Raw genomic sequence first — 14,089 nt, forward strand, 5'->3', positions numbered from 1 at the left:
GGAAGGGACAAAGGGGCAGCGGTCGCCCGATCTTGCCACCGCCACCCCTTCGCCTGTTGTGCTGCTGCTTCCAGCTGGGATGCTGGAGGAGCTGCTGGCAGGGAGGGAGGGAAGAAAGGGAGGAGGGAGTAAGGATAGACAAGCAAGAGGGAAAGAGGAAAGAAGGCAAGCAGGCAGGAAGGAGGCAGAAGGAAGGAGGGAAGAATGGAACTGGAAGGGAGGCAGGGAAGGAGGGAGGGAGAAAGGAAGGATAGGAGGATAGGGAAAGAGGAAAGAAGGCAGGCAGGCAGGGGGAAAGAGGAAGGAGGGAACTGGAAGGGAGGCAGGAAGGAAGGGAAGGAGGAAGGGAGGGTGGAAGGAAGGATAGACAAGCAAGAGGGAAAGAGGAAAGAAGGCAAGCAGGCAGGAAGGAGGCAGAAGGAAGGAGGGAAGAATGGAACTGGAAGGGAGGCAGGGAAGGAGGGAGGGAGAAAGGAAGGATAGGAGGATAGGGAAAGAGGAAAGAAGGCAGGCAGGCAGGGGGAAAGAGGAAGGAGGGAACTGGAAGGGAGGCAGGAAGGAAGGGAAGGAGGAAGGGAGGGTGGAAGGAAGGATAGACAAGCAAGAGGGAAAGAGGAAAGAAGGCAAGCAGGCAGGAAGGAGGCAGAAGGAAGGAGGGAAGAATGGAACTGGAAGGGAGGCAGGGAAGGAGGGAGGGAGAAAGGAAGGATAGGAGGATAGGGAAAGAGGAAAGAAGGCAGGCAGGCAGGGGGAAAGAGGAAGGAGGGAACTGGAAGGGAGGCAGGAAGGAAGGGAAGGAGGAAGGGAGGGTGGAAGGAAGGATAGACAAGTAAGAGGGAAAGAGGAAAGAAAGCATGTGACTACGGTGGGAGACGAGGAAAGACCGGTGTGCTATGTTATGCAGAGGTGTACTTATAACAATTTTATAGACAAATGATACTATTTACAGTCGCGCGGGGGGTGGGGGGGCGAAATGTTTTCTTCTTCCTAGGGGGGGCATGACAGAAAATAATTGAGAAGCACTGGTTTAATGGAAGATGGATTGTTTGTATTAAAATAAAATAAAAAAAATTGTACACACACAAAAACAATCCACGCTATGAGAGAAGACGACAGAGGTTCTGCAGTAAGGCAATCAGAATCCTTCAAGACTCTTGATTAAATGTTTCCACACATCTTTATACAGGTAGTCCTCAACTTATAGGCACAATCCAGACCCACATTTCAGTGGCTGCACGAGACAGGCGTGAAGTGAGTTTGGCCCCATTTTACAACCCATCGCGCCACTGTCGTTAAGTGAATCACTGCAGTTGTTAAGTTAGTAACCCCGTTGTTAAAGTGAATCTGGCTTCCCCCATCGACTTTGCCTGTTGGACGGACAGACAAATAGATTAAGAGAGTTGGGAGGGACCTTGCAGGTCATCTAGACCAACCCCCCCTCCCTCCCCGCTCCAAGCAGGCCCTACACCGGGGGTCGGCAAACTTAGAACTCTCAAAGAGCCATTTGGACCCGTTTCCCACAGAAAAGAAAACTCCGGGAGACACAAAGGTCCTAACCGGAAGCCCCCTGTTCAATTCTGGAGCTGACCGGAAGTTCAGTCCCCCCACCATAGAGTCTCCTCCTAGTGCAGCCTTTTTCCTCTACCCGTCATAACCGAAAGCCCTATCAATGGTGGAGACAACTGGAAAACCCTCCCCTTGCCATAGAGTCTTCTCCTGGCACACTCTGCTTCTCTCCCCGTCCCCCCACCGGAAGCTCCTCTCAAAATTGTGGTGCCGACCGGTGACGGAGCCGCAGCAGAGGGAGGAAAGAGCCACAAGCGGCTCCAGAGCCGCAGTTTGGTGACCCCCTGCCCAACACCATTTTTGACAAGACGACAATCCAATCTCTTCTTGAAAGCTTCCAGTGAAACTGCAAACGTCGACCATTGGGGAATGCTGCAATGGTTGTAAGTGTGAAAAATGGTCACATGTTTCAGTGCCGTTGCAACTTCAAATGGTCACTAAATGAACTCTTGTAAGTTGAGGACTACCTGTATTAATGTAGGTGCAAAGTTAATATATATTGCTAGCCCATGTATGATATGCCATACACTAGATCCGGGGGGGGAGGATTTGATTTCATTGAGGGCCACATCAGGGTTGTGTTTGACCTCGGAGGTGTGTGTGTGTGTCTCCGGGGGTAGTGGGTGTTTTTTTTCCTCCTTTCATTCCAGTTTTTTACTATAGCCATTTTCCTATCTCTTCTACCAGATATTACGGGCAGACATTTATTACTTATTCTTCATACTCCAGTAAACTTTTTATTTCTAAATTTATACCCCGTTGTTTAATAGTCAACGGCTTTTCCAGGCAGAAAAGCTTCTTTATACTATTGTGGGTTTTTTTTATTATGCAACTAAGAATAAAGATACACTAGCATAAATAACACGATAATACGAGACCTAACAGCAGAGGTAAGTTTCCAGGACAGTAAATAGAAAGGGCTTGTCAGTTATAGATTGTTGACTGCAAATTAAATGGACCGAGAGTGTGTAAAATCTGGCATTAAACTGCAAGATTAACATAGGATGTCGCTTGTTTTCTCTCCAGATAAGGCACTTACTTGAGGCCCATGCCTGGAGGGAGTGGTACTTCACTCTCTTAGTAAGTCGCGTGCACAAGGCAGGTTACGGGATCTGAGCAGCCCATAATTTTAACACAAAGTTTACAGCCATAGCTTGGCTACCCCCAGCGCCGAGTCCTCTCTGTTCTGATCTAGGCTTCCCCCAAAAGCACGAAGCAGAGTCCTGGTCCCGACAAAACCCCTTTTATTAAACAAATGTGAATTCCTCTCATTCACATTCAGCCAAGGCCTGGTAAACTGTCTTTCTAAGGAATATTTATCACTACCAACCTTATCTATCTTGGAAAGCTGCCATGTGAATATTTTCCAAATGAGGGGCTGCGCAAGGAAAGACTCTGGGCACAGAGTCTCTGAGATTCACGGACAGATCTTCACACTCCTGAAAGGAATCTAACGACCGAATGAACGAATTGTTTCCTGCAAAAGCCCCCTCCCCTTTCGCTCCTCTTTTATTTCTTATGGGAGGGGCCCTTCACCGTCCACCTGTGGCCTTACTCCCAAGTCGACCCCTGTTCTGTAGCTGTTCCCTTCATCTGGCAACTCTGCGCATGCGCACACTGGGAACAGGCTCCAGCTGTTCTTCTGCCCCACTGATGCCTGACTCCGAAGGCAGCTGAGAACTGTCAGACGGCCTTGGCCCCCTCTCTGCCTCCGACACAGAGCCCTCCTCAGAGCCTTCCCCAGACTCCAGGACTGTCCCAGGTTCCTCCCCAACCCTCCTCACTGTCTGAATCTGGCGGGCCACAACATACTCACATCAAACTCAGGCACCTTCTTCTTCCTTCGCTTTTCCCTGCCGAACGAGATGCCAGGGATGTCGGTGTCCGGCTTCCCAAAGGCCCCGCTTTCCTCCTCCGCCGTCTTGGGGGCGCAGATGAGATGCAGAGGGGAGGGTTCCACCAGATCCCCGGGGAGCAGCAGCTTTTCGAAACCGAAGAGGGTTTGCCGCTTGCCAGGACCACCGGCGGGCGTGGAGGTGCCGGTCAGGCTGAAGCTGGGAAAATCCGGCTTGTCTGTGAAGCTGCGGGACAAAGAGACGTCCAGGCGGCTGTAAGAGCGGCGCACACGCTTGGACATGGCGAGGTCTCGTTCGCATTCCGGTGGGGAACCCGGCGTGTTGGCGCTGACCGGGGACAGAACGTTAGTCTCTTTCGGTGAGCTGTTCTCTGCGTTCAAGGAGCAGCACGGGGTGAAAGGCTGGGTTTTCTTCGGGGCCTCCCCTCCGCGGGGACTTTGATTTTCGGGGGCCGCCGGGGGGCTGTTCTCCTTGTTTTCTTTGAAGGAGATCTGCAAAACAGGAATGGGGTCCGTGTTACTTACTACAAGGTGGAAACCAGCCGAAGGGGAAGAGTCGGGAGGTTGAGTCATTGCAACTGGAGCAACTGGAGCCATTGCAAAAGGTCGTTGAGGCCACTTGGAGGTTTATTTGTGTCCTCAGATAAATGGGTCCTTCTACACAGGATTTGTACCACCCAGATGTCCTTGAGGACACAGAGAAACCTCCAAGTGGCCTCAACGACCCTCTAAAAGGATGCAAATGACCAGCTGCCTGCAAGGAATATAAATCCTTCCCAGATAAATCTCCAAGTGGCCTCAACGACCCTCTAAAAGGATGCAAATGACCAGCTGCCTGCAAGGAGGATAAATCCTTCCCTTCCCCACCATCCAGTCAGAGCTGAAGAAGTTTCTTGGATGAGAAGCGAAGCGTATTTAAAGAAGACACAAATAAACCTCCAAGTGGCCTCAACAACCCTCTAAAAGGATGCAAAGCACCAGCTGCCTGCAAGGAATATAAATCCTTCCCTTCCCCACCATCCAGTCAGAGTTGAATAAGCTTCTTGGATGAGAAGCAAAACGCATTTAAAGAAGACACAAATAAACCTCCAAGTGGCCTCAACAACCCTCTAAAAGGATGCAAATGACCAGCTGTCTGCAAGGAGGATAAATCCTTCCCTTCCCCACCATCCAGTCAGAGCTGAAGAAGCTTCTTGGATGAGAAGCGAGACGTTTTCAAAAGAAAAACCAGAAAGTCCAGTAGCCTCTTGAAAAAAGCACTTTTGGGATTGTATGAAATTGGCAAACTACAGGTAGTCTCTGACTTATGACCACAATTGAGCTTCAAATGTCAGTTGCTAAGCAAGACAATTGTTAGGCGAGTTTTGCCTAATTTTACAACCTTTCCTGCCACAGTTGTTAGGTGAATCACTGCAGGTGTTAAGTTGGCTGCCTCGATGGTCGTAAGTGTGAAAAACGGTCATAAGTCACTTTTTTCAGGGACGTTAATTAGAACTGTGCGTTAAATGAACTGTGGTAAGTCAAGGACTACCTTTAATCGTATTTCCCATTATAAGAAAGATATTTCCTCATCACTTTCCTTCCTCCCACCTCAAAAGAGTTAACTTCAACCATTTGGACTGCTGGCAGCGATATTTAGAGCAATTTAGGCTGATTTGTTTTATTGTGTGCAAATGGACCTCTCTCCAAACATCTTTGCAGATACCCGTCGTTTTAATTTTACTAAAAGTCCAGGCCCGTTAAGGAGAGCGAGTGCGGCATCCTAGAGCGGCAAATGTTTGTGATGTCAGTTCCTTCGCGGCTTCCTCTGGAAAGCCAGCCGTGATGTTCGCCCTCCAGTGGACCAATGGGGAAGCGCCTGATGGATTTGGGGCAAAGGGCCAAGATCGTAGACAGGGCAGGAAAGAGGAGCACACGGGAGGGGGAAGGGAGAGGGCAGGGATGATGGGCATGGGAGTAGGGGGCTCTCAATGGCTCCCTGTCAGACAAGCACTTTGATGTCTATAAATACCTGGGCAACGCTGGGTTATCAGCTAGTCTATATAAAAACGTGTGTGTAAGTGTGTGTGTGTTTCCAGCGTAACTCTGGAACGCCTGGGGCAATTTCAACCAAACTTGGTACACAGATGACTTACTCTCTGGAAACAAATACTGTGGGGGGTAAGATACCCCTAGCACCCCTCGGGGTGTCTGTGTTCTCTTACGATACAGCCTGTTGTGTCTTAAAATGGCTTCTACTGTAAGGCTGTAAAATGGCTTCTACTGTACAGCGCAGTGGAGTTGCCCTGGTAACGGCTTCACAGTACTCCACAAGGGGCCTCCCTCTGGTAAGGGGGAAAATTGGGGAAGTCTGGGCTACTTAAAAGATTCTACATCTTGCTGAAAGGCCTTCTTTTAAATCTCAAAAATTGCTATGGCGCCATGCTTACCCTTGGACTCCGACGAGGAATTAAATCACTTTCTTTCACCTGGTCCTGGGGAGCAGAAAAGAAAAAAAATTAAGCTTATTTGGCTTAAGGCCATGAATTAATTGTATTCATAATTGTATTCATCGTTCATGCTGTGTGTTTTTCAAAAATGGTTCACTGCTCTAATGTTTTATATTTTGATAACACATTTTATGTTCTGATTTGCTGAATTTTTATGCATGATTGCTGGATTCTATTACACCATATAAAATAATAATAATAATAATAATAATAATAATAATAATAATAATAATAATAATAATAATACCACCATCATCATCATCAAGGAAAGAAGGTCAATTCTCACAGTAATATAACTGGCAGAGGTAGCAAGAGTGTCTTAACTAAGGAAAATAATATATCCAGTTTTGTTTCTATTTGGAAATCGCTCTACATTTTTACTTGAAACAGAATAAAAGGAAATGTTGATTTTGGGTTTTGATGACCCCGTTTGTTGCTGTTGAAATGACTAGTAGTTACTAATTATATGAAAGTTAAAAGTGTCATTTGCTTTATTACTTTATTACAATTTACTAATTTAATTACTGCACTGAAAAAAGTTGGAAGCCATTGCTTTTCTTCCTTTCTTTTTGGCTTTTTCCTTCACATCTTCTTTCCCCTTTCTGTTTCTCTCCTGCCTTTCCTATTGTCTGTATTTTCATTTGCATCTTTTGCGAGGATGAGCTTCAACAAAAAAATATTTTTTAAAAAAATCAGATAAAAGATGGAACATGCATAATAAACGGCTTCGTAACAACTACTCACCTGCTGGTTCCGGGGCTTAATCTTTCTCAGAGTTATCGTGCGTTTGACAGAAGCCCCTGGGAGCTACAAAGAAGACAGGAAAAAAAAATATTCAGCAGGGCACAAAGAAAAACGCAGCTGGGAGAGAATTTTTCTGTTGGAGACACAGAATCTGATATTCTGTAAAATAAACAATCCCTCCTACCCCAAATACAGGTGATCCTCAACTTACAACCACAATTGAACCCAAATTTATTAAGTGAAATGTTTGCTAAGTGAGTTTGCCCCATTTCACGACCTTTCTTGCCATGGTGGTTAAGTGAATCCCTTCAGTTGTTCAATTAGCGTTATGGGCGTTAAGCAAATCCTGCTCCCCCATCAAGGTGGCTTGTCAGAAGGTCACAAAAGGGGATCAGGTGACCCCGGGAACGCTGCAACCGTCACAAATACGAGTCAGTTGCCAAGCGTCTGAATTTTGTCGCTGCAGTGGTCGTAGTGTGAAAAACGGTGATAACTCACCTTTTTCACTGTCATTTAACAGTTCCTAAATGATTATCTGTATGGCTTACCAAATGCATCGCAACTTAAGTAGAATTCTAAATTCTGAAAGTTTCAGAAAGTTTCAGAAAGTTTTCAGAATTTTAAATTCTGAAAATTTCTGAAAGTTTCAGGAAGCTCAAACTGCCCAAGGAGCTGCTGATTCAGTTCTACGGAGGAATGACTGAGTCTGTCATCTGCACCTCCATAACTGTCTGGTTTGGCTCTGCAACCCAACAAGACAGACGGAGACTTCAGAGGAGAATCAGAACTGCAGAAAAAACAATTATTGCCAACCTGCCTCCCATTGAGGACCTGCACACTGCACAGGTCAAAAAGAGGGCTGGGGAAATATCTACAGACCCCTCGCATCCTGGACATCAATTGTCTCAACTCCTACCCTCAAAACGACACTATAGGGCTCTGCACACCAGAACAATTAGACACAAGGACAGTTTTTCCCCGAATGCTCAACACTCTGCTAAAATAATTCTCTTGCCACTGTCAAATTATCTACTAAAACTGTATTATAGTTCTCTTCCTTCCTAGTACCTTTCTTCCCACTTATGATTATAACCATGTTGTTTGTATCTTTAAAATTCATATTCTTTTATTTGTTTCCTAGTATAATTGATTGAATTCTATTCTTATTCTTAGTCTATTCTATTCTATATTTCTATTCTATTCTATATTCCTATTCTATTCTATATTCCTATTCTATATTTCTATTCTACTCGTATTCTATTCTATTCTTATTCTTAGTCTACTATACTCTATTCTATTCTTATTCTATTCTATATTTCTAATCTATTCGTATTCTATTTTATTCTTATTCTTAGTCTACTCTATTCCATATTCCTATTCTATTCTATATTTCTATTCTATTCTTATTCTTAGCCTACTCCACTCTACTCTATATTCCTATTCTATTTTATTCTATATTCCTATTCTATTCTATATTTCTATTCTATTCGTATTCTATTTATTCTTATTCTTATTCTACTCTATATTGCTATTCTATTCTATTCTATATTTCTATTCTATTCTTATTCTATTCTATATTTCTATTCTATTCGTATTCTATTTTATTCTTATCCTTAGTCTACTCTATTCCATATTCCTATTCTATTCTATATTTCTATTCTATTCTTATTCTTAGCCTACTCCACTCTACTCTATATTCCTATTCTATTTTATTCTATATTCCTATTCTATTCTATATTTCTATTCTATTCGTATTCTATTTATTCTTATTCTTATTCTTAGTCTACTCTACTCTACTCTATATTGCTATTCTATTCTATATTTCTATTCTATTCGTATTCTATTCTATATTTCCATTCTATTCGTATTCTATTCTTATTCCTAGTCTACTCTATTCTATATTCCTATTGTATTCTATTCTATATTTCCATTCTATTCGTATTCTATTTTATTCTTAGTCTTAGTCTACTCTACTCTATATTGCTATTCTATTCTATTCTATATTTCTATTCTATTCTATATTTCTATTCTATTCGTATTCTATTCTTATTCTTAGTCTATTCTATATTCCTATTGTATTCTATTCTATTCTATATTTCCATTCTATTCTTATTCTTATTCTATATTTCTATTCTATTCTATTCTATATTTCTATTCTATTCTACATTTCTATTCTATTCTTATGCTTAGTCTACTCTATTCTATATTCCTATTCTATTCCTATTCCAATTCCATGAATGAAAGAACCCAACAATGCTTTTGTCGTACCGGGGTGCCCATCATTTTCCTGGCCACCCCAGTGGGGTTACCCTGGGACACTAGACGAGTTGAGGAAGGCATGTTTCTCTCGGACCTCCGCCTGGGGGGAGAGGAAGCAGCACCTGGGGAATAGAAAGGATAAAAGGAGTTGATCAAAAATGTAAAAGAAAAATAATAAAAGTCCATGCACGCAAAGGCGGGATTCAGCCAGTGGTGGAAATCGCAGGTGGGGCCGCCCACTCGCCAAGGCTCCATGCCCTCCTCTTTAGGCATGTTTCCAAGTCGGCCACATGCGTGCAAGCCACACATGTGAACAAAGCGCATACGCGGGAGGCCGAGCGCTTGCATGGACGGGGCGTGTGCGAGCAAAGTGCACACTCACATTTGTGAACCAGGAGGGAAAGTAAGTAAATACCAGCACTGATAGGGAGGTTTTCTTTGAAAGGGTGCGTTCATTGCCCCTGTGGTCGTCCTTCTCTTCTTTTCTCTCCTTCCACTTTTCCCAATATGAATGCCTTTTCCCAAATGCTGGGCTTTCACATCACATGTCCCCAGAAGCAGCACTCACGCTAAGCCCCAGTGTGGCTGACTGGCTTACGGACAGGCGTGTTAAGTGGTCTATTGTGAAACAGGACTGTTTTGCCCACCATCCTCTGCAAGAGTTCTTTAGAGGAACCTTTGGGGCACCAGGGACCAATTCCGTGGAAAGGTTTTTCCGTGGACTGGAGGGGGGGGCGTGGTTTCGTATGCTGCCTGCATCCCACCGATGGGGCTTTGCTTGTTTGCGCCAACCAGTCTTTGGTCCACGGATTGGGGAATGGGGATCCCTGATTTAGAAGGGTCCCAAAATTTACCGTATTTTTTGGACTATAAGACGCATCGGAGTATAAGGCACACCATGATTTTAAAGAGGTAATTTTTTAAAAAAAGGTTTTTGCACTCTGCAGGCCTCCCAAACCCTCTGCACACCTCATTTTTTGCAAAAAGAAAAAAAAAGGGGGGGGGATGCAGAGCTTTGGGAGGCTTATAGAGTGTTCGGGGGGGGGGGGCAACAATGGCCCGTTTTTGCAAGCCTCCGAAACCCTCTGCATGTCCATTTTTGAGAAGGGGACGGAGTTTCAGGAGGCCAAAATGTTGTATTCAGTGTATAAGGCGCACCCAGATTTTCACCCTCTTTTGCGGGGGGGGGGGGGGGGGAGTTGCGTCTTATAGTCAGAAAAATACGGTATTTATTTTTGTATCATATATCAATGGGCTAAGCTAGCAACCCTTGATCATACATCAACCTTGGCAACTTTTAAGCCTGGCGGACTTCAACTCCCAGAATTCCCCAGCCTGCTTCAAGCCACCATAAACCATGCCATGTTCTGACCGAGGCTTCCCGGGAGCCTGAAGCAAACTCCTCGTCCCGACAAGAACCCCTTTTATTAATTGACTGTGAATTCTGCTCCTTCACCCCCAGCAAAGTCTTTCAAGGGAGGATTTACAGTCACAGACCTCATCTGGCTTGGAGAGCTGCCAGGCTGATCTCTGCAGAACTTCGCAGTGAGTCTCGGAGAATCACAAACCAATTAACCGAACTAACGGTCTCCTGCAAACTCCACTCCCCTTTCGCTCCTCTTTTATTTCCCCTGGGAGGGGCCATTCATCATCCACCTGTGGCCATATGCCCAAGCCGACTCCTGTTCTTTAGCTGTTCCCTTCGCCTGGCAATTCTGCGCATGCGCACACTGGGAACAAGCTCCAGCTGTTCCTCTGCCTTACTGATCTCCGACTCCGAAGGCAGCTGACAACTGGCATACGGCCCTGGCTCCCTCCCTGCTTCCGACACAGAGCCCTCCTCAGAGCCTTCCCCAGACTCCAGGACTGGCCCAGGTTCCTCCCCAACCTCCTCACTGTCTGAATCTGCTGCCAACTCTGCTGGCCACCGGTGGGCCGCGATAGGCCTCCAAGCCTACCAAACCTCCCTTGGCTGGATTCCCATACGATCTGATTATATAATAACAACAAAGATGAGATAATGTCCTTCTGGAACATCTCCCCTTCCCCCTTGGAGTGAGATCAGCTTCAATCCTCCTGGGGCTCCATAAGAGTCTAAAGACCGGACTGTGACAATTGGCTTGGGGTGAACCCCATTCTGCTCCCGCCCACCCCATCTTTAACTGAACCGTAGGGTCTGGATTTGCATTTATTTATGTTTTTTAGTAGATACAATGTTTATCTTTATAGATTGTAAGTTACACCCTGTGGTAAGATGGGAGGCCCATACAGGTTGTCCTCAACTTATAACCGCAAACGACCCCCAAAATTTCCGTGGCATTGTGAGACATTTGTTAAGAGAGTTTTGCCCCATTTTACGACTTTCCTTGCTACCTTTGTTGAGTGAATTCACTGCAGCTGTTGAATTAGTCACATGGCTGCTAAGTGAATTTGGCTTCCCCATCGACTTTGCTTGTCAAAAGGTCGCAAAAGGGGATCGCTGTGGCACTGCAACTGGTTGTAAATATGAATCGGTTGTCAAGTGTCTGAATTTTGATCACACAACCATGGGGACGCTGTGACAATTGTGTGAAAACAGCCATAAGTCACTTTTTTACACTAAACAAACTGTTGTAAATCAAAGACTACCTGTAAATAAATAATTCTATTCACTATTCTTATCTGCCTATCCCAGGCCCTTGGGAAGGACACAACAGGTGGATGAAAATGCCAAACCCAATCTAATAATAATAATAATAATAATACCACCACCATGAATTTGAACAACTTTAGTAAAAATACATCAAACTGTAGAAGAAAAATGAAGTTTGAGTGATTATGTGAAGCAAAGTACAGAAAAATTGCTGCAGGAAGTGAAAACAGAACAGCATAAAAACAACAGAAACAAAGGCAAAATATAAGGGAAAACAGCTGGATGATAGATTAAATAAATGGAAAACCAAAGCTTTGCATGGACAGCACTTGAAAGACGTTGAAGGAAAATGTGATGACAACTTGACATGGACATGGTCTTAAGATGGGAACTATCAAGAAAGAAACAGAAGGTTTAATACTGGCTGCTCAAGAACAAGCACTACAAACTAATGCCATGAAAGCGAAGACACAAAAATCCACCGACAACCCAAACTGCTGACTTTGCAACGGCAAAGTTGAAACTGTTTCACATTTAATATGTGAATGCAGCAAAATCGCACAAACTGATTACAAAGCTAGACATGGCCGAGTTGCTAAATTAACCCACTGGTCATTATGTAAAAAATATGATTTACCCATATCGAGAAAGTCATGGGAACATAAGGTGGAAAAAGTTATCGAAAATGAGAAACAAAAGATTAGCTGCTTGTAGACAAAATGGTACTAAAAAATGCAAAATGAAGAAAAATAAATTTAAATATGGCATGGATTGATTACAAGAAGGCACTTGACTCAGGAGTAGGGCCTTCTCTGTGATGGGCCCAGCCCTCTGGAATGACCTCCCCCCGGATATTAGGATTACCACCGACCTCCGCTCCTTCCGTTCAAAACTCAAGACCCACCTTTTTCAACTAGCAGGCCTGGCTCAACCATAGCTCCATTTTATTCCTTCTGGCAATTTTTAAACTTGTAATTTCCATTGGGGTTTTAATTTAACTTATTTTAATATTTCTATGTTATTATAATATTGCATTGTGTTTTATACCTCCTCCGTACAATGTGTAATTTTATAATATGTGTTTTTATTTATTGTACGCCGCCCCGAGTCCCTTTGTGGAGAGGGAGCGGCTAACAAATTTAATAAAATAAATAAAAATAATAAATTCTCATTACCCCACAGCTAGATTAACACCTGTCTGGAAAACTTTGGAATCAGCAAAAATATCTGTACATTTTTGAAAGCAAATATGCAAAAATGGAAAACAGTTCTAAGAGCAAATGGGTAGAACATTGGTGAAGTCAACATCAGATGAGGAATCTTCCAAGGGGATTCACCTTCACTACTACTGTTCAACATTGCATTAATTCCACCGAAAATAATCCTACAAAACACAAAACTGGGATACCAAATCTCAAGCCGACATGGCAAGATAAATCATCTACTATACACAAATGACTTAAAAATATATGCAGGATATAATAAAAATAAAAAGATAACAACAACAATAATAATAATAATAAGAGGAGGAGGAGGAGGAGGAGGAGGAGGAGGAGGAGGAGGAGGAGGAAGAATTATTGAAGATAAACAGCAAGAAAAAAATCACAAAATACCGGGACTTGCAAATGGAGGTTGAGTGACTGTGGAAAAAGAAATCAAGTGTTGTCCCAATTGTAATTGGAGCCCTTGGAGCAATACCTAAAGGGCTACCTCGCTTTTTGGAAACTCTATAAATTTATCGGACTTGAACATTCTGATTCTACAAAAAATCCACCCTACTTGGAACAACTTATATCCTCCGACGTTACCTTAACAGTTCCTAGGGTCCTTGGTTAGGACTCGAGTTGTTGAGCTACCAACCAGCCCCAAAGGCTGTGAATCTCACCAAAGATTAACTACATCATCATCATCATCATCATCATCATCATCATAATGGCAAAGTATACTAATAAAGGTGAAATATAATAATGAGTAAAGGCAGGATATAATAAAAATAAAAAGATGATAATGATGATGATGATGATGATAATAATAATAATAATAATAATAATGGCAAAGTATAGTGAATGATGATGATTATGATGATGATAACCTAGGATGCAGGCACCCGTATCAACCATCAGCGCATGACACTTTTTAAAATGTTGACTTGACTGAGTTTCGTTTAATGAATAAAGTAAATAATAATAATATATTATTATTATAATAAAGGCGAGATATAATAACAGGAGATAAAGGCGGGAAATAAACAAGCGGATGAAGCGTCCAGCCACCCCCGCAGCCCCACCGCCTCCTTCCTGCGCCCGGCGAACCGCCGCAACCGCACGGGGGGGGCGCAGGGGCGCCTTGGAAGCGAGGCAGGGAAGCCCCCTCCCTCCCCCGGGCCTTCTCCCCGAGCCCCGCCCTTCACAAGCCCACCCTCACCTTCCCGGGCCTCCCCGGCCGAGCGCGCCCGCCTCCCGGGGCGGCCTCCCGCCATGGCGGCCTCTCCGCGCCGTTGAAATCGCCCGCCAGTGCCTCGCCGGAAGTGACGTCGGGCCGAGC

The 14,089-nt window shown here is 44.2% G+C and overlaps 1 protein-coding gene across 1 annotated transcript in view; it reads right to left on the reverse strand.

The window, feature by feature from the left end:
• CDCA5 (cell division cycle associated 5) overlaps positions 1 to 14,080 on the reverse strand; it is a 17,991-nt gene extending 3,911 nt beyond the window's left edge. The window contains exons 1-5 of the mRNA XM_081968577.1: positions 13,970 to 14,080; positions 8,923 to 9,035; positions 6,655 to 6,717; positions 5,851 to 5,895; positions 3,383 to 3,913 (exon numbers count right to left, since the gene is read on the reverse strand). Of these exons, the coding sequence (XP_081824703.1) occupies positions 3,383 to 3,913; positions 5,851 to 5,895; positions 6,655 to 6,717; positions 8,923 to 9,035; positions 13,970 to 14,024 (807 nt within the window). The 5' untranslated portion in view covers positions 14,025 to 14,080. The remainder of the gene's footprint in view (positions 1 to 3,382; positions 3,914 to 5,850; positions 5,896 to 6,654; positions 6,718 to 8,922; positions 9,036 to 13,969) is intronic.
• Positions 14,081 to 14,089: the final 9 nt, after the last annotated feature.

This window comes from Natrix helvetica (genome assembly GCF_964273705.1).
Source record: "Natrix helvetica genome assembly, chromosome: 16".
In the NCBI taxonomy this organism is placed as follows: domain Eukaryota; kingdom Metazoa; phylum Chordata; class Lepidosauria; order Squamata; family Natricidae; genus Natrix; species Natrix helvetica.